The following is a 21,144-nucleotide window of genomic DNA, read 5'->3' as shown; positions in this document are numbered from 1 at the left end:
ACACACACACACACACACACACACACACACACACACACACACTTGTGTGACTCAAATAACTGAGGGATTTATCTTCCTCATGCAGTCCTTCATCAAGGGAGACTTGCTCAAAGGGATTTACCAGGCTGATATGTAAGCTGACTGCTCAGTTCACTCTCTACAAAAGTGAAGGGAGGCAAACTGTGAGCCCCCTTCAGAGGCTGTCTTCAGAGGGGTGAGCTTTGAATGGAAGGATCCAGAGGCCACAGGGTCATTCTTTGAGATTCTGTCCTGTGCCCATTATGGGAATCATCACAACCACAGGAAGGGTGGGGACAAGAGGGCATTGGAGCACACTCGTGACTAGAAGAGGGGCATTGTTCGCAAGTGAGAGGAATCACAACGACACACATTCAATAAGAATGCGGGACACTCACATAGCCAAAATAGAGACGCCAGCCACACAGAGTCCAGCTCCCTGGGCATGGGAACATAAGGAGTGTGCCATTACCTTTGCCCAGAATGCTTTGAAATTCACTGCCAATGGCAACACATAAAGATATATCACTGTGGTAATATTCTGATCCACCCACCAGGATCTAATAATGGTCTGTGATCAGGTTCTTGCCAACAGTCAGCAGACAAGGGTAAAGAGTTGTGTCTGCCCTTTATTGTGGATGATCAGGGGAACAAACTGATGTGATTCGGCCCACCCTTTATGTTCGACCCTGGTGAATTCTGTCTGGATGGTCAGGACTGCCTTTGCCAGCTCTTGTCTTCTCACTGGATTCCTGTGCACCCTTTCCCAGGAGTCACTGCAAGCACCAGCCTCTGAGGCAGGCTCCTCCAGATGTGTTTCCCGGTAGCTATAGTCCGGCTCTGTGCTCACACCAATGACTGCTAACCAACTTTTTTCTTTCTAAAGTGATTGCTCTTCAGCATTTGTTATAGAGGGAGGGAGGAGAGCAGAGAGGGGAGGAGAGGGAGATATTGCAAAACAAATTTTTCCTCGTGATAAGACACATTTGCCACTCAAACCAATGTAAGCTAAACAGCTTTACTGGAAGACAGTTGGCATGAGACTTACAATAAAACAATTAGATTTCATGTGCATGTCTTACTTGCAGGTGTGTATACACACCACATATGCACGTTTTGTGTTCTTGTTGTCTTTTGTCTTAGGCTAATTTTGAGCAGGCCGCACAAGACGTGAGGAAGCTGAAAAGAAGACCGGAAGATGAAGAACTCAAAGAACTCTACGGGCTGTACAAACAGTCCATCCTCGGAGATATCAACATTGGTGGTACCTGGTGCTTGTTTTAGACAAATAGATGGGCTTGCTTGAGTGTCTGTAGAAGTGTACAGTGAAAAGTAACATTGCAACTCTCTCCTCCTCTTGACAGCATGTCCAGTAATGTTAGATATGAAGGGCAAGGCCAAGTGGGAAGCATGGAGCCTCCAAAAAGGTTTTTAACTCTTAAATAAGATAAAAAAAAACCCTTCTTAATCTCGACTTACACAAGTCAGTTAGATAACGTGTTTTTATCTCTCTAGGTTTGTCGAAGGAAGATGCCATGAGTGCCTATATTTCTAAAGCAAGAGAGCTGATCGAGAAATACGGAATTTAGAACTTGACAGGGGAGACAGATCTCCTTTGAAAGCTTTCATAATAGCCACATGGTGTGTAGGGGGAAATGCATTGACAACTGTATAAATCTTGTGTATTTTCCTAATAGCATGCATTCTAATACTTTGGACTATGTCAACATAATTACCTAATTTTACTTGCTTGTGAAAGGTGACTTTAAAAAGTCATTTTGTAGTCTGCATATAAACTTAAATAAATATCTGTTTCCTTTTTGCGTTTAAGTCTGTGTATGGGTGTTCATATGTGTGTGTTACACATCATGTATGCGCGCATGTGGAGTCCAGAGAATCACCTTGGCTGTTATTCTAAGATATGTTATTTGCTTCCTGTGAGGCAGGGTCTCTCCTTGCTTGGAGCTCAACAAGTATGCTCGACTGACTGCCCCAGATATCCTCTTCCCTCTGCCTCCCCAGGACTGGGGTTACAATGTGTTCCATCATGATTGGCGATCTGGGGCTTGAACTCAGGTCCTCATGTTTATAAGGCAAGCACTTTAGTGACTGAACCATCTCCCAGCCTCAGTGTTTGTTTTCTTGACTTAATCTGTTCATATACGATGAGTTAGTGCTACTGGGCAAAAAGAAAAGTTTGCTCAGAATGAATAGCAGGCAGACTATTCTGGATGCTTCAGGAAGTGGAACCAGGAGAGTCATGGGTTAAGAACAACCTAACTACATGAGACCCTGTGTCAAAACTGGAAAGCCTAATACTGAAGGAGAAGGTGAGTAGGTTGGAGAAACAGAACAGTTCAGTTCCTTTGCTGCACCGTGTACTGCGGGCTCCATGAATGTGGGCACTCTGGAGTGATGGGTGGATTTGCCTCCTGGCCACTTCCTGGCTTCCTATATGATATGGACAAGTGACCTAACCAGGCTGTGGTTTGGCTGCCCATGGAAGGGCTCTGAGTGCCCGCCAATCACTGCCGGGGCAGCAGGAACACAGGACAGCTGGGTTGTAAGCACCCCGAGGTCTTCCTATCACGATGGACAGTAATTGTTTAGTATTGTATTTTCTTAAAAAGCTCTTTCTTATGCAGTAGGTCTAGTGTATATTTCTATAGATTCTATAGACTACATTACAACTTGAGTCACAGTGTGGTGATGGAGAAATGATCAATACCTTCTGTCCATCACTCTTGCCCCTAGAATAATGCAAGAGGCTTCAGGTGTAACCCCACCTGAAGTGAAGACACTTTGTTGATAAAACTTTATATAAAAGTCAATCAAATTAGATTTTAATTAAAGGATAAAGGACACTAGCAGAAGTTTTCTTCCTCTAACAATATTTTTATTTATCCTTTGAACTTTGCCTAAATGCATACATGTGTTTTGATCATATCCACCCGTCACTGGCCTTTCCAACCCGCCCCCCACGGATGTCCTTCAATGTGTACCCCTCCCAATTCTGTGCCGCTCTTCTCATTTTCTTTGTAAACAGCGCACTGAGTCCAATTCGAGCTGCCTGCTGTGCCACCAGGGAGCACACGGAGCATGAGTAACCGACCAGTGGGGTGCACACGGAGCATGAGTCACCGACCAGTGGGTTCCCAGGGAGCATGAGTAACCCACCAGTGGGAGAACACGGAGCATGAGTAACCGATCAGTGGGTGCACAGGGAGCATGAGTAACCGACCAGTGGGTGCACAGGGAGCATGAGTAACCGACCAGTGGGTGCACAGGGAGCATGAGTAATTGACCAGTGGGAGAACACGGAGCATGAGTAACCGACCAGTGGGTGCACCCAGAGCATGAGTAACCGACCAGTGGGTTCCCAGGGAGCATGAGTAACCCACCAGTGGGTGCCCAGGGAGCATGAGTAATTGACCAGTGGGTGCATAGGGAGCATGAGTAACTGACCAGTGGGTGCACACGGAGCATGAATAACTGACCAGTGGGTGCACACGGAGCATGAGTAACCGACCAGTGGTTGCACAGGAAGCATGAGTAACTGACCAGTGGGTTCCCAGGGAGCATGAGTAATCCACCAGTGGGAGAACACGGAGCATGAGTAACTGACCAGTGGGTGCACACGGAGCATGAGTAACCGACCAGTGGGTGCACAGGGAGCATGAGTAATTGACTAGTGGGTGCACAGGGAGCATGAGTAACTGACCAGTGGGTGCACACGGAGCATGAATAATTGACCAGTGGGAGCACAGGGAGCATAAGTAACCAACCAGTGGGTACACATGGAGCAGGAGTAACCGACTACTGGCCACATCCCCCAAAGAAAAGCAGCCCCTTCCTTCTGCAGCTGTCAGCTACAGCAGCTCCTCAGCTTCCTGACCCTTAGCATTAGCCATTTCCCAAGATAGAGAGATGCTCCATGAAGAAATCCATCAATGTGCACCTTCCAATCTCTGGACACTAAAGTGCTCCATCTCAGGAGCTAGAAGGACAGCTTGTGATTGGTTTGCATATTGAAGGCCCATCTAAAAGCAAGCAAGTAACGACACTTCCAAACACTTGGTTATATAGTTCTTGATGAAGTTCTCGTTGTTAGGTTCCAACAGATAAAAGTGGTCACCTGGCAGCATGTGGCTGTCAACCTTCCCGCTGGTTATGTCTTCCCAACCTAAGGAATATACAGCATTGTATTTAGTAACCAATGGCATCAGCCAATGACAGCAGAAGACATACTTCCAGGTACTATTTCACTAAAAGCTGACACTCAGTGATAGAGTTACCTCCAGGGTCTCAGGTTCTGTGTATCCCGTGTTTTTTGTTTCTTTAAGAGCTGCCAGAATTCAGTGGTGTGACCCGTATCTTAAATTTTACAAGAGACCAGCATCTCTTTGTTCACACACAGGAAATCTTAGGCTGATTTTCTATGCGTTTCAGTGAATGTTAGCTGACATATGCCGAGAACCCTCCAACACATCTTTCAAGAAAATACCCCGAAATATAAAAGCAATTTCACCTTTTATGTCCTTTACTGTATCTTCAGATCCAAAAAAGCATGTTATGTCCTGAGAAAGAAGAGCCTCCGAGGGCGTGTCAAAGCTGTAAATGTGAAAAGGCTGTTTGTAATTTCATTTTTTTTTTTTTTTTTGGTTTTTCCAGACAGGGTTTCTATGTGGGTTTGGAGCCTGCCCTGGAACTAGCTCTTGCAAACCAGGCTGGTCTCGAACTCACAGAGGTCCGCCTGCCTCTGCCTCCCAAGTGCTGGGATTAAAGGCATGTGCCACCACCGCCCGGCTTGTAATTTCATTTTAACATCCCAGTCTTCTCCTCTTCCCGACTTCACTGAAAGGAAGCAGGGTATACAGCCTTGCTTCTTCCTTTTCTTTGGCTGGTCCCAACAAGGAAGATAATCACAGGGACTGCCTCTCTCCATTAGAACAGACATGAAGTTCATGGGGAAGGAGACAGAGCTGGGAGAAGTCACAGGCTTTGATCTCTCCCAGCTGAAAGTGGGCTAATGGTCTGCACCTTGGTGATGGAGATGGAAAGGGCTGAGAGATGCCTGTGGGCCTCGTGTGATATATTTTAAGAAGCTGAGAGCTAAGGAGTGGGGAGGGCAGGGCAGATTTGGAACCAGGAAGGAAGGAAGGGAGATGAGAGAAGATTCAAGAGCAGATTGGAAAGCGCCTTTGGAGTGTGGAGGAAGCTAACTGTGAGGAGACAGCCCAGTGTGAGTCCCTGAGAAGAGTGTGAATGTTGAGGGCACTTCTCACGTGCAGAGGGCCATCCCTGGGTGACTCTATGTTTGTGCTACTCAGGCTACTTGGAGTGAAAAAGGTCAATGGGTGCCATGCTTGTTGTATATTCCTTTCAAAGTGACTTTTTCTGGGGCTGTGGAGATGGCTCCACAGTTTCTGCTCTTGCAGAGGACCCAGGGTTTGGTTCCTGGTGCCCACCTGATAGCTGGAAACTTGTCTGTGTCTTCACTTTCAGGGGAACCAATGCCCTCTTCGGGTTTCCTCAGGCACTGCATGTATATGACACTTAGATCCATGCAGACAGAAGACCCACACACATACAATAAATCTTTAATGTGACTTTGGGTAAGAAATGGGCTAAACCTAGCGTGATATCATTTAATCATTATAACCCCATAAGGTGTTACTAACGTTTCACTGCATAGAAGAAACCCAAACTCGTAAATGCATATGCTCAAAATCTCACAGCTGCTAACAACCTGGATAGAAAATTTATTTTAAAAGATGGGCTCTGAGGAGGGCATGTTTGTCCACTGAGTACATTTTCATTATGAAGGCTAGTTTTTCATACATAATTTCATTAAATTTACATGATGATATAAACCTGGAAACAACTGAGATGCCCTTCAATGGAAGAATGGATGAAGAAAGTATGGAATATATACACATTAGAGTACTACTCAGCAGTAAAAAACAAGGACTTCTTGAATTTTGCATACAAATGGACGGAAATAGAAAACACTATCCTGAGTGAGGTAAGCCAGACCCAAAAAGAGGAACATGGGATGTACTCACTCATATTTGGTTTCTAGCCATAAATAAAGGACATTGAGCCTATAATTCGTGATCCTAGAGAAGCTAAATAAGAAGGTGAACCCAAAGAAAAACATATAAGCATTCTCCTGAATATTAACCTTCATCAGGCGATGAGAGGAGACAGAGACAGAGACCCACAATGGAGCACCAGACTGAAATATCATGGTCCAAATCAGGAGCAGAAGGAGAGAGAACACGAGCAAGGAAGTCAGGACCGGGAGGGGTGCACCCACACACTGAGACAATGAGGATGTTCTATCGGGAATGCACCAAGGCCAGCTGGCCCAGGTCTGAAAAAGCATGGGATAAAACCGGACTCACTGAACATAGCAGACAATGAGGACTACTGAGAACTCAAGAACAATGGCACTGGGTTTTTGATCCTACTGCACGTACTTGCTTCGTTTGAGCCTAGGCAGTTTGGATGCTCACCTTACTAGACCTGGATGGAGGTGGGTGGTCCTTGGACTTCCCACAGGGCAGGGAACCCTGATTGCTCTTTGGGCTGACGAGGGAGGGGGATTTGATCAGAGGAGGGGGAGGGAAATGGGAGGTGGTGGCGGGGAGGAGGCAGAAATCTTTAATAAATAAATGCTAAAAAATATTTAATATATGAACATAAAAAAATAAATTGTTTCTCAATTAAAAATTATTTGTGCCTAGGCATAATCCCAGCAGTCAGGCTGCTGAGGCAGGAGGATAGCAAGTTCAATACCCATCAGGCCTACAGAGCAAATTCATGACTAGCCTGGGCTACACAGTAGGTTCATATATCAGAAACCCAGGAGCTGGAGCAGTGCCGCAGTAGGAGAATGCTTGCTTAGGCTGCACAAAGCTGCGGGCTATGCACCTCCCACACCACCCAGAACTCATAAGCTGACCTGTATGACTGTCCCAGTGTGATGTTTGGTTACTATGAAGACTATAGCGAGGAAGTGACGCTATCCACCGTCTCATACACTTGGCCTTGTGATGGAGGGAACATTTAGAACCTGCTGTCCTCATATCAGCTGTACGATATGACGCCCAATGGATCTTGTTAAAACTGTGTTCTTGTCAAGTGGAGCTCAGGGCTCTGCTCAGTGACTCCCCATTCCTCCCCTCCCCTCTGGCAGATGGACGCCTCCATCTATCCCTACATCTATCTGTTGACTTTTATAGATCCATATATGCAAGGCTGTGCCATGTTATCAGATATATAATTTGTAAATACTTTCTCCAGATCTGTAGGTTTCTTTGTTGATTGTTTTCTTTGCTGTGTTTTCAGATCACATAAAAAATTTATCATTTAAAAATAGTCATGAAATTTCTCTGTATATTTCCTTCCAGAATTTCCCTAAATTCAGACCTATTGTTTCTATGGTTTCCTTAAATTCATTCTGAATTACATATATATATATATATATTTCACAAGATTTTTGTACATAAACATACACATATATTATTGTATGTGTGTGTAAAGTAAAAATCCAATTTCCTACTTTTACATTGGATATCCCATATCCCAAAATTGTTTATTAATTAAAGAGACTGTACTGGGCTAAAGATGGCTCAGTGGGCAAAGATGCTTGCAACCAAGCTTCATTACCTGAGTTCAATTCCTGGGACCCACACGGTGGAAGAAAAGAACCAACTTTCAAAAGTTTCCAAAGTTATCTGACTTCCTCATGTATACTTATGCATGCGCATACACATGCCTCCCACACTGAGAGTAAATAAATTAACGAATAAATAATAGTTTAAATGTATTAGAATGTCCTTTCCCCATAGTATATTCTCGGCATTTTCCTGTTTAGCGTATATATATGAATTTATTTGTGCCCCTTCTAATTCTCTGCATTAGTTGGTATGTCTTTTCTTATGCCAGTACTATGCTGTTTCAATTCCTAAAGCTTTGTTTTTGGTTAATAAAGTTTAAAAGGATTTTAGGTGATAAGGGAAAGCAGAGGCTGCAGAGGTGTCTCGTTGTCCCTGCTCTTGGCAGCCCCTTGCCCTCCCAATGGACGCTTCTTTCCAAGTTACTGCTTGAATGACAAAGGCAGGGGGATGGTGAAGACAGCTGAACACAAACTGATCTTTCTGTGCCAAGAACGTCTTAAAACACTGCCCTTAGCAAACCTCAAGACAACAACATAGAGTTCCGGACTGTAGCCGCTGTTGCTACCGACTCTTCCACAGACCTGCGTGTGTTCTCTAGTTGCCTTCCTTCCTATGGCTCTATAGTGTGATTGGAAATCAGGTGTGGCGAGACCCAGTGTCGCATTGTTTTTTGTTTGTTATTTGTTTGTTTTTGTTCAGGACTGCTTTAGAAATTTGGTCTTTTGTGCTTCCATATGAATTTTAAGAATTATTTCTCTATTCCTATGAAGACTATCACTAGAATGTTAATGGGCACTAAAGGGAGTATTTAGATCGTAACTGAATACAGCCTTTAGAGTATTAGATTCTCGTATGCACAGCCTCTGTGAACTGCTGATCTATACCATTCTTCATTTTCTTTCGGGTGAGGTTTCAAGACAGAGTTTCACTATGTAGCCCTGTTTGTCCTGGAACTCACTCTGTGGACCAGGCCTGCCTCGAACTCAGAGATCCACCTGCTCCCTGAGTGCTTAATGTTGAGATTAAAGGAATGCACCACCCCCACCTGGCCTGTATTTTTCTATAAAAATAAACTCATGCGCACGTGCATGTGTGCATGCGCGTGCGCACATACACACACACACACACACACACACAGAAAGAGAGAGAGAGAGAGCGAGAGAGAAGAGAGAGAGAGAAGAGAGAGAGAAACAGAGAGAGAGAGAAACACAGAGAGAGAGAAACAGAGAGACAGAGAGGCACCTTTCTGTGTACAACAGAAGTTAAATACCTGTGGCCAAAAAATACAAACGCTTTATTCTGGACCACGGTAAACAGAGCAGGCACAATTTCATCAACTATCTGGGAGATGTCACTTGCGAACAGTTCTTGGGATCGAGTTTCTCTTCCAGCCAGCCTTACCGAATGCACTGGAAGAGAAAGTCACTTACACACAAAGAGGACTCTGAGACGCTGTAAACAGGTTAACACAGATGGATGAGATGCCATGGCCTTGTAAAAGGCCTTATATTCACATGATGTCAAAGAAGCAGATAATGGTCAAGCACGGCATGGTCGCTCTGAGGTCAAGCTTGGTTCTCACTTGATTGGAGCTGGAGGCCAGTAGGAGACGTGCTTCTGATGGATGTGTGACAGTTTTACCAGGTGGTTTCCCACCTACATTCCTGTTTGAGTTCCTGCCCTAACTTTTCTCAACAATACACTCTATTCCGGAAGTGTAAGCCAAATAAACGCTTTTTACCCCCAAGCTGCTTTTGGTCATGGTCTTTATCAGAGACACAGAAAGAAAACTAAACAGCATCCTTTTCAAATAAATGAGAGTACTTAGAATAAAGTCATTAAAATCCATTCATGTATGAATCACAGCATTTTCTTCTTTCAATAAATGAAGAATTTGAGCTGAGCTTAATTACAGCTGGAGCCAAAAGAAAAGATTAAGAAATTGTGTGTGTGTGTGTGTGTGTGTGTGTGTGTGTGTGTTTTATTTCAAGACAGGTTTTTGTAGTCCTGGATATCCTGGAACTAGCTCTATACCTCGGGCTGGCCTCAAACTCACAGAGATCTATGTGCCTCTGCCTCCCAAGTAGTGGGATTTAAGACGTGCACCAACACTAACCAGAAGGATATAAAATTCTTGAGGGAACAGAGAAAAGTTGGGAAGACACCAACTTTTGCACCAACTTAAAAATAAAGGGCTGAAGAAAGAAAGGGATGGAGCTAAAATTCTATAGTAACATGAAGATATCAAAGCATAAGAAAAATATTGAACCAGCAAGCTAAGTAAACAAGATACCAACGCTTTCTCGAAACTACAGTTCATTGTATCAACACAAGAGGGCACTCGTGAACTAAGAAAACTGAATTAGCAAGGCATCCCCTCATACCCAGCACTACTGCTTAGAAGGAAAAATTCAACACAAGAGCAAACCTAACACCAAATACAAAAAGGGAAGATCAGACTTCTCTGTCCAGTGAAAATATTTATTAAGGAACTCATGGAGGAGAACAAACAATGCTCCCAAGTGAATTAACTCCAATAAGGGATGTAAAAATGATCTTTGTAATTTGGAAATTTAAAATCCTTACTAGAAAGAGACAACTGCACAAAATTGTCAGGGAAAAAAGTTGAATAAGAAGACAAAAGTTAATTTTTCAAAATCGAAAAATAAATCCTTTCCTTGTGATCAGACAGGGCAACGTATCTGTGGATACAGAGAACCGGAATGAAATAACTAGGGAAAGAACAGAAAACAAAGTAGGTTGCCGGGGAGGCTGGAGAGAAGGCAGTTAAGAGTATGGCTGCTCTTCCAGAGAACCTGGGCTTGATTTCCAGCACCCACACTGTGGCTCAAAACCGTCTCTAACTTCAGGCCTGGGAAATCCAATATCAGGCCTCCGGGGGTACCTCACTGACATGGGACAGACACCAATACAAATAAAATAAAAGGAAATCATGACAATAATAGAAGATTGCCAAAAAAAAGGGGGGTAGCAGTTATGGAAGTCAGAAAAATTCATAAGAAATCATGTAAAACATCCTTGAATAGACAGGGAACCCACAATAAAAGAATGTAGGGTCTTCAAGATGGCTCAGAACATAAAAGCCACTTCTGCCTGATGACTTGAGTCTGGCCCCTCACTCCCTCTCCCAGCAGAGACTTCACAGATGCTGGCCTGCATTTTCTGAGATCTTTCAGAGCATGCCTGCTCATATTCATGAGTGCATTCCTTATGTCTCTTACAGAAACATTACAGTTCCATGCCGTAGCTTTAAAGTTGTATTTCTTCACTCAGAACTATTTGACTAGGACTCTGAAGATGCCCAAAAGGCACAAATATCAAATTCAGGAAAGACAGACCTGAATCATGAAATACCCAGATATTTGTAAGAATTTAGTTCTGGTAGGTGGAAGGGAGGAGGAGAAAAAGGGGCATTCCAGACAGGAAGTAGCATGTGTCCAAGCCTGTCAAGTGGGCAAGATGAGGCCAAAATAACAACAACAAGAACAACAACAACAATAATAATAATAAACAACCATGGCTTCCTTTCTAAGTTCTGAAAATCTTAGAGAAATTGTAGTGTCTATATGTCAGATAAACAAAAGTCACATGAGGGGATCAGTTAAGAAATGGTAAGGTTTAGTAAGAAGGTTGATGTTCCCTGCACTGGAGGTGTGTGTGTGTGTGTGTGTGTGTGTGTGTGTGTGTGCACAGGCTCATGCAAGCAGAAGTTAGAGAGAGCAGAGACAGACTGTCAGGTAAATGTGGCCAGTCATTTATCTGACAAGGTTTCCTGAGAACCTTCTATGTGCCAGGCTCTGTCTTAGGCCCTGAGAACTCAGCAGTGAAGAAAGAAGTGTGGCTGAGCCTCATGGAGCTCACATTTTGGGAACAGGAGAAGAGCAGTAGAGGACATGTGGTTCTCAGCCTGCACCACCATCATCCACCAACTGCTGAGCTGCCTCTGAGAGCTGACCCTTGTTGGAGGAGGCTGCTTGGTTACTCGTTCAACCCGGCCACCCAGAACCAAAATAACCATACAGAAACTATATTCATTATATCACTATTTGGACCATTAGCTCTGGCTTCTTATCGGCTAACTCCTACATCTGAATTTAACTCATTTCTATTAATCTGTATAACAGTATGAGGTCATAGTCTACCTGCACAATTTCAGCACGTCTGTCTCTGGCAGGGGATCCATGCCTACCTAAGTTCTGCCCTATCAATAGGCCAAGGCAATTTTCTTTATTCATTAATGGCAATCACAGAGGGGACTCCCACATCAGACCTTCCAGTGGATTTGCTTGAACTGCCTCATGGTGGCTTCTGTAAAAAACAAAACAAAACAAAACAAAAAAACTAACGAAACAACAACAACAACAACAACAACAAAATACCTGTTCCTTCTACACTGTATCATCTAGCAGACACTTCAAAGATTAAAATATATATTCACTGGTGTTTATTCTTTTTGCAACGCAATTGATTTTAGGTTTACACTTTTATACAAGTTCCTTTCCAATGTAAACATCTGTAGCCCACAGTCCTTGTGTTTTGAAGGCCTCTGAATAACAAAAGGGTAAAATCCAGGAATGTTTGGCTAACTTGACACTGTGGGATCAAGATGTCTGTCTGGAGTGCCGCAGATCATTGTGATCCTGGCAGAAGGTTCACTGGTCAAACTCACGTTTTGTGTTAGTCCCTCCAGACAGGAAAAGGATGATCAACCTGAGGCTGTGAAATTCTAACCTGTTTGACCTGCACCTTTATCCAGGCTTTGGCTGATAGTTTGTATTCACGTGGCCACCACACAAAGACATCTGTAACCCGATTTACTGAGTAACCTGTAGCTTAATACTACAGGATACTCTTGTAGCCATCGATCAACCAATCCCAGCAATGATGCTTCAGCCAATCACAGGCTACCATTGAATCACATGGTAGGACCAGCTGCCTGCAGCCAATCAGGCTGCCTGTTTCTGAACTGTTCTCTGCTCTTTGGCGGTTTAACTGCCCGGTCTCTGGTGCTGCAGGATGGAGAAGCGCTCAGCCCTTCTTAATCTGTCTGCTGACAGGTGTCCTGTAAGGATCCCCACCAGCAGAGAACCTGTCTTTGTCCTCTGTGGCGTTTGCTAGGAATTCAGAGGTGCTGGAGCTGCTGAGTCTTGAATGAGAAGCTGAGTTGCCCAGCAGTATAGAAGTCACAGTATCTGGGGCCTCTGACCTCCCCAGAGCTCAGTGTTACACTGTTAACTGTAGCCCAGCCTGAGAGTCTTGCAGCATCTGGCATTGGGAGGAGATGGTGACAGCAGATTTCAAAGCATGGGAGGGGTGGAGGAGGCTGAGGGGACCAGAAAGGGGAGGAGGTTGCTAGGGCAGTGCAGACAGGGAGAGCTGAAGGGGTCCTTGGAATTCTGGCTCTACACCACACCTGTGGACTCCCAGGAAGGTGAAGGCCTCCACATTGTAGGTTAAATGGCCACCACCTCCAGGTTCCTGGCTCCCCCTCCCCATAGCCATAAAGGTTGAATTTCTCTCTGATTTCAGAGTCCATGCAACCTGCTCTGTTGCAGACACTTGTTCTCACTGGAGAAGAATAAAGAAGTGGTTGACATGCGTGGTCCTATGCACACATTTTCAGCCTTCCAGGCAGGTGAGTCCACAGCAATCAACACTTTGTATTTCTTTCAGTGCCATTGTCATTCATTTACCTTATTGAGCGCTTAATTATCAATGAGGGTTTGTGTGGCTTGGCTTTGCCTAACTGCAGTTAGTTGAAGCAAGTGTTCTGAACACAAGCTCGTCAGGCCTGAGCTGTGATCTTGATAGGTCTGATCATTCCATTTCAAAATCAGGAAATTCATACCTGGATGGGGTTTTGGCATGTGACCCCGTCTTGAGTTGAGGACCATCTGTATATGGTTTCAAGATTTCAAAGAAACAATCTGAGGAAGTAGGTAGGACTCTAGAGTCAGGGCTTCTCTCCTTCCCTATCTTCCCCTCCTCCTCTAATCCCACACATCTCAAAGGAGGAATTTCAATCTCTGGATGATTATATGGTGGACAGTTTGAAACTGGGATGATTAAATGAGAGTAGAACTATGTTAGATGGGATTTACTTAATGTCAGTCATAAATATCTGCTTTAGTGATGTAAATATCACTAAAAATATTGGTAAATCTGAGTCCTAAGAAGTTTTAGGAAAACTTAATAAAACATATCACAGAGAGAGTCAAATCCAGACAGAGGAATTTGATGGAGAAACAAGTTCAGTATTGCCGTATAAGAACAGAGAGGAAGAGAGCATAAGGGTTTCAAACAGCCAACTTTAATTTATCCAGTCATCTTACAGGAACAATTGCCAAATGATAGATTTCCCCAAGGCTATGCAAGAGTTAAATGGACTCTTGTGAAAATGTTAGATTTAAGAAGGTTCAAGGAAGCAATAGTCTCATATAGCATGCATTCACCTTTTGTGAAACAGGTGTTAAACTCATGGTCAGTTTATAAGAGAATTCTCCCTAAAGACAGCATAGACTTGATTAAAGCTTTCTCAGGGCCTGGCCAACAATTGCAATGATGTTCCTGATTCTGAGAAGAGGCTTAGACCATTGAAGAACAAAATAGGGTTAGAGGTATGGAAATCTCCCAAGATCAACTTCCTAGAGAGGGAGTTTATGATGATGCACCATGGCATTCTCTATATGATGACCATGCCATGGATTTTTGCCATGCAGCAGCTTTGAATGCTTGGGGCAGAATTGGAGAAACAGGAAAAAAAATGAGTCATCTACTAAAATCATGCAGGCCAAAGGAAGGCGTCACAGATTTCTTCCAACGACCAAATATATCAGTAAATAGAATGATATGAAATTCAGAAGCTATACAAATAATAATTGAATATATGGCTTTTGAAAATGCTACTTCTCAATTAAAATGATAATTAGGCCCATTTAATTTTTATTTTATTTTTTTAAAAAAGGAAAAAATTATCTTTTTCCATTTTATTACCAATCCCAGTTTCCACTTCCTTCACTCCTCCCATTCCCTCCACCTTCCCCCCATAGTCCCCCATCTCCCCATCTACTCCTCAAAGAGGGTAAGGCACATTGCTTTGTGGAAAGTCCAAGGGCCTCCCCACTATATCCAGACTGAGCAAGGTTCCATCCAATGAGAATGAGTTCCCCAAAGCCAGTGCATGGAGTAGGGATAAATCCTGGTGCCACTGCCAGTGGCCCTGCAGTCTGCTCCAGCCATCCAACAGCCAACCACAGTCAGAGGCTCTAGCTTGGTCCTATGCTGATTCCTTCCCTGTCCAGCTGGAGTTGGTGAGTTCTCATCAGCTCGGGTTAAACTGTTTCAGTGGGTGTCCCCATCGTGGTCTTGACCTCTTTGCTCATATTCTCACTCCCCTCACTCTTCCATTGGGCTTTGGGAGCTCAGCCCAATGTTCTGCTGTGGGTCTCTGCCTCTGTTTCATTCCGGTGCTAGATGAAGGTTCTATGGTGACAATTAAGATATTCATCAGTCTGAATACAGGGAAAGGCTGGTTTGTCCACCCTCTCCTCTATTGCCTTGGGTCTTAGCTAGGGCCATCCTTGTTAATTCTGTGAATTTAGAGTCAGGTTTCTTGCTAGCCCTCATAGTGCTCCCTCAATTAAAATATCTCTTTCCATGCTCTCATCTCAAATATCCCATTCCCTCAAGTTCTCCTCCCCTTCCACCCTCCCTTCTTCCCTCATCCCCATGCTCCCAATTTTGTCATGGTCACTGCCCCAGCTCCAAGGACACAGTGGATCTATGTCACCATGAGGAGTTTATAGCACACTGTTTACAGAGCCTATTTAAGTTCAAGACCCCCAGCAAGAGCCAGAGTTTCATGCAATCAGCACAAACCTGGAAGCCGACTCTTAAAGAAGCTGGTCAGTTTTGCTGCTAAGGCTGAGTCTGGAAGCCTTCTCTTAAAGAAGACGTGCCTCTGCTCATGGCCAGCAAACAGAGCCTACCTGAGAAAATGCTGCTACCAATAAGCCGTCCTTAACACTGCTCTTTCGTCTCTTAACTCTGTTCTTTTGTGTCTCAGATTCCTTCCCAAGTTCTCTCAGGTTTTATGTGGATGTAATTGGCCTATGTTTGCACCATTATTTAACTGGACACTGATAGTTAGTTCATTTCCCAGCCCTCAGATCTGAAATAATCACAAAGAAAGTATATTAATTACAAAACTGATTGGTCAATGTCTCAAGCTTATTTCTAGTTATCTCTTATATTTTAACATTACTCATTCCTAACTTCTGGCCTTTCCTGCCTTAGCTCTAACCTTTGTATTTCTACCTTCACCTTATGCTCATTGTACCCATAGTCAGATGGGTACTGTATACACAATGTACCAGAAGAAATCACAAATGACCATGGGTCTCTGCACCTGCCACGTCATGAAAAGTTGTCAGTGACATGCAGGCCACCATTCTGAGATTGAAGGCAGACATAGGATAGAGTAACATGGCTTTGATATCCAGGCCGAGCTGGGAGGGCCTGGAAAACTCAGCTGGTTGCCCATCTCCAATTAGTTGAGTAGGAAGCCCCTAGGGTCCCTAGGTCCTTTATTCTTCGTCATGATATCCAGAGGCCATGATTCATCTGCTGTGAACTCAAGGATGCCACACTACTGTCCTGATGACTGTGCCTACTTTGTGACTTGGGTAGACACTGGGCTGGCTCTCTGGTGCCTCTGTACACAGCTACACAAAGATCAGGTGAGAGCAGATCAGGAGAAAGACAAGGTTAGATGACGTTTAGGCTGGGGTCTTACGTGGTTGACTTAGCACTCTCTCCAGTCCTAAAAATTTGTTTGTTTTGGTCCTGTAGGGTTGACTCAGCCCAAACACCACCCTCAGAAGGAAATCTAAAGACTTTTGTTTCCTTTGTTACAGTATAATTGGCACTAACTACAATGACGGAACTAGGAGATGGTGAGACCTCAAACGCCACTATCACCTCTTTGTCGATTCATATCCTCTCCAGAAACAGTACTCCAAGGTGGACCAGATACAGACCTTTCCCTGTGGCCTTGCACTGCAGACAGGACCTCAAGATAAATCATACACAGAGAAAGTAATGCCTAAAGGTTTCCTTGCTTTCAGATGGGGTCGCATTTGCTTTTCCAGATAGGCAGTGCCTCAGACAAATGGACAGGGATGCCTGGGACACATAGTGCCTGTACCCTGTGCTGATAATCGCTGGCTCAGGACACAGGATCTCTGCATATAGTACGACCCATGGCTTCCATTTGTCTTTGGCTGCTTGACCATGTACTTTAGGATTGGAGTGATGAACACAGCTAGTATTTGAATGTTTTGTGTTTTTGGGAATCCTGTGGTGGCAGACATGCCAACACACTCTGTCTTGGGCTGGTTCATTGTATAGAGTTTTCTTTGCAGGAGCACATCTATGGATAATCCCCAATTTCTCTACTGAAGTCTATCCTACAGAGCTCGTGAGGTCCTGTTCTTAGCGACCTGTTGGGTCATGAAGAGTCTGCTCAGGACTGACCCTTGGTTTTGTGTCTTGGATGATAAGCCGTTGAGCTGTTGTGCAGAGTTCTCTTGCACTTTAACTTTGGAGGTCAAAATGAAAATACAAATCTTTTTATGCTGTGCCCAACGGTCTTTTGATAGTCATGTGACCTCTCAGTTTGTCCAGGACTTGTCCCTGCCCTTCTGCCTGGGACTTCCAGGCCCCTCTATTTTACTGTTTGCATTAAGCACATGGCTATGTCATGCTCCTGGGGTTTTGAAATCTTGGGGACGATCCCTTCTCTAGAGAGGAAAGGATTCCTGTCCTGGGAGCCTGACTTGGTTGTAGCAGGCACAGTCGTGAAGCCTGACTGAGAGGCTCTGAAGGCGAGGATATCTGCAGCAGATACCTCAGGGGCACAGTCTTGAAAGGACTTCCCAGTGGCACAGTCCTGAAGGACAACGCCAGCGGCCGAGCAGTGAGTTGTGCTCAGGCCCGAGTCTTCTGGATCCTGGGGAAAATTCTCCAGCAATTCACTGTTTTGAGACTTACCCTCATCTCTGCAGATTCCGTGGGGAGTGCTCACTCACAGGACTCTTCCTCTTCTGTGCCCTACAGCCCCTGCTATCCCTGGTGCTTGATGCCTGGGATGTCACACTGATCTCCCGAACTGAAACTTCTTTGTTCATTCTCCTAAAGCCACATCCTCACTGTCCTGTGACTCACAGACATGGCTTGACTAGGGTATATTTGCCTCTGGATGGTCTGTGCAAAATCCAAGAACCATATCACTGTTCCAGGCTCTGCACACGATGCTCTGTGAGGTGGACACTAAAGTCGTACTCTACTCATGGTTAGTTCTGTTTCATTACCTTAAATGAGGAAAAGCATTTGCTTTTTTAGATCATACCATTATGCAGTGCCTATGACAATGGACAGGGAAGCCTGGGGCCCGTGGTGCCAGTGCCCTGCGCTGAGAGTGGCTGTCTACGGACCCAGTTTCTCTGCACATAGGTTGACCATAGCACTTCCATTTGTCTGGGAAAGGTTGACTGTACCTTTAGGATTGGCCTGGGAACAATCGCTAGTGTTTGTTTGTTTTATGTTTTTCTGTCATCGGAGGTCATGGGGTCATGTCCTTCAGTGGCCTGTTGGGGGAGAATAGTCTGCTCATACTGATACTTGTGTTTGTGTCATGGCTGATAAACCATTGACTTTCCGTGGAGAGTATTTCTGCAACGTTTTTTGGGGTCAATATGACAATAAAAAGCCTTTTATCCTGTCCCCAAAATTCTTTTCATTATTATTTATATTGTAGGCTTCTACAGGCCTCATCTCTATAAGCTGTATGTCCTTTCTGTGACTTGTATATTCAGTTTTGTCATTATTTGGACAAAAAATACGGCTATGCCATGTGTCCCGGAGTTTGGAAATGGTAGGGACGTTCCCTTCTCTTGATAAGAAAGGATACCTATCCTGGAAGGATGACTGGGTTGTAGTGGGCACAGTCTTGAGGCTGGACTGGGAAGTCCTGGCAGCCAGGATATTTGCAGCAAACTGAAGCTCTGGGGCACAGTCGTGGAGAATATTTTGTACAACAGTCTACGGGACAGCCCAGTGCCCAGCAATGAGGTGGGCTCAGGCTCCGGTCTTCTGGATCCTGGGAAATAGTTCTCCAAGTGGATGGACTTTCACTGGTCTCCAGCGATTCCTTATTGATATCAGAGACAGTTAGCCATTTCCCAGCTTCCACAGGGAGTGCCCACTCTCAGGAGACTTCCTTCTTTGCCTCTTCCAGCACTCTTGTGTGCCTGCTACTTGGTGATTGGGATGCCACACTGACCCTCCAAACTGACACCCCTGGTACATTTCTCTGAAATCACAGCACTTGTATCCACCACACCCTCACTCTCCTGTGACCCAGAGGCCTCCTTGACTAGGCCTGGACTTGGCTCTGGATTGTCTGTCCAAGATCCAAGAACCGCATCCCTGTGCCAGGCTCTGTCCATGAGGAATCCTACCGGATGGCAGAAGGACAGTTACATGTGGACAGAGATTCCACAGTGCAAGTTCTTTTTGTCACGTCCTCTGCTGGGCCTTTCTGAAAAGGTTTTCCCCGGATTGGACATTTCGACAATCTCTAGAGTTCCAGAAGGACAAAGAGGCATTGCCGGACTGTGGAAATGGCAAAGCCTTGTTCAATTGAAAACAAATATGATGTGCAGCCTCTGAGGGACAGGCTCCATCTGTGCTACTCCAGGCTTCTTGTAAGAAGTGTTTCCAGCAACTTGTGAGTGCTGGGATCGAAGAAGGAAGGCCCATTAGAAGTTCTCTTGCAGCTTGTTGAGGGATTCAGAAAAGGTTATCTCCTCGTTTCCTTATACTCTTGAGTTTTCCAGGGATAAAAATGGACGTTCTGTTGACTGAGCTTCCTGACTATTATTGTTTTGGCGGTTAGTACTATCTCTGTCATTCCTATTCAGAAGAAAGGGGCACTTAAGATACTGTTCTATTTCTTTACTCATTGTTTGATTATTAAGAGTTTGTGCCTGCTGGAAAGTCCTTGAGCAGTCAGTACATTTAGTAGGAATCAGAAATGAAGTAAAATTGTGAGAAACAGCACGACTGTCATCATTCTAGAGTCTAGGAAGGTTGAATGCAGCTCCTGGTCCCCACTTCTGACCTTTCTGCAAGTTTGGGAGTGGCTTTCATGACTAAGTGTGAGAGTGGGTGGAGACACTGCCAGAGCACTGGGAGGATCCAAATGTAGCTTAGCAGTCTACAGTTAGCTGGTATAGTCAAAAAAGGCTAAAAAAACTCTCAGTAAAAGAGGTGGAGAAAAAAATCCTCTAAATAGATTCCAGTGTGTCTTAAAATGTGCATTGACTCTAGAAAGAAAAAAATGTGTAATGGCAGTCATGGCAAGAAATAAATTAAAAATAATAAAGTTTTTTTAAAAGCTTAAAAATAAGTCGCCACATGAAGATGGAAAACACACAGGGAGTCTGGTTCCTGTATTGTATTGTGTTGATTTTTAATTGTTTTTGATTGCTGAAAAGCAAAGGTCACCTGCTAAGAGTTCTAGAATTAAAAGAGGGATTGTGGAAATAAACCAGTCTAGTTATTTTAAGAATGTCTAACTTTAAAAAATGATAAAAAGAAATGTATTTGTCAAATGGAAATCACAAATGCATTGGAGAAGAGACTTTTCTTCGGTTTTCGCAGGAAACAAGAGGCTATGTGTTTGTTCCAGCTTGATTTGAATCTAGTTTTATCAGGGAAGGCCTCCTGAAACTTGACAGGTGATACCTATCAAAAAAAGTTATAACTGATATACCTAGGGCTTGGTCACCATCTCAAACTCTTTCTCTGGGACCCTAAAGATACTTCGCCCACATTCAGCAGGAAGTAGTCTAGAGAACACAACGTCCACATTCCCAAGAGGAAAGGGGATGTGGGTGGTCTTTGGTTATCTTGTGGTTCATGGATGTTTGTTATTATACTGTTTATATAGGAATATAGAATAAAAAGAAAACTATCCCAGATATTTTGTATCAGCATGCATTTTGGTTTGTAGGTACATATTCAAAGTCAATTTTGTTACACTGTATATATGTTTTATTCCTGTTTAAAAGAATTTCATGTTGATACAAATTTAAGACACTTTTTGTTGCAACACTGTGTATATGTTTCTACTCTTGTTTAAAGGATTTTTTGTTGATAAGATTCACGTTTATTTTTGTTACAACGTATTGTATATATGCTTCTGTTCTTTCTTAAGGTACTATACCTATGCAGTTCATTTTAAAAATGTAAGGTAAAAATACTAGTTTTTAAAAAGTGTTATTATGAACTATTTAGGATAATCAAGAAACACAGGTCAGTAGTTAATCATCTATAATATTCTAATTTGTAGATATGC

At 43.9% G+C, this 21,144-nt stretch overlaps 2 protein-coding genes across 2 annotated transcripts in view; both read left to right on the top strand.

Moving 5' to 3' along the window:
• Nucleotides 1-1,801, top strand: part of LOC121432574 — a 50,496-nt gene extending 48,695 nt beyond the window's left edge. The window contains exons 5-7 of the mRNA XM_041630609.1: nucleotides 1,162-1,282; nucleotides 1,383-1,445; nucleotides 1,534-1,801. Of these exons, the coding sequence (XP_041486543.1) occupies nucleotides 1,162-1,282; nucleotides 1,383-1,445; nucleotides 1,534-1,607 (258 nt within the window). The 3' untranslated portion in view covers nucleotides 1,608-1,801. The remainder of the gene's footprint in view (nucleotides 1-1,161; nucleotides 1,283-1,382; nucleotides 1,446-1,533) is intronic.
• Nucleotides 1,802-12,740: 10,939 nt separating this feature from the next.
• LOC121432573 (acyl-CoA-binding domain-containing protein 7-like) overlaps nucleotides 12,741-21,144 on the top strand; it is an 84,242-nt gene continuing 75,838 nt past the window's right edge. The window contains exons 1-2 of the mRNA XM_041630608.1: nucleotides 12,741-12,781; nucleotides 13,254-13,359. Of these exons, the coding sequence (XP_041486542.1) occupies nucleotides 12,741-12,781; nucleotides 13,254-13,359 (147 nt within the window). The remainder of the gene's footprint in view (nucleotides 12,782-13,253; nucleotides 13,360-21,144) is intronic.

This window comes from Microtus oregoni, unplaced genomic scaffold (genome assembly GCF_018167655.1).
Source record: "Microtus oregoni isolate MIOR12 unplaced genomic scaffold, Mior012 000035F_ref0000213, whole genome shotgun sequence".
NCBI lineage: Eukaryota > Metazoa > Chordata > Mammalia > Rodentia > Cricetidae > Microtus > Microtus oregoni.
This window is presented reverse-complemented; position numbering and strand designations above follow the sequence as displayed.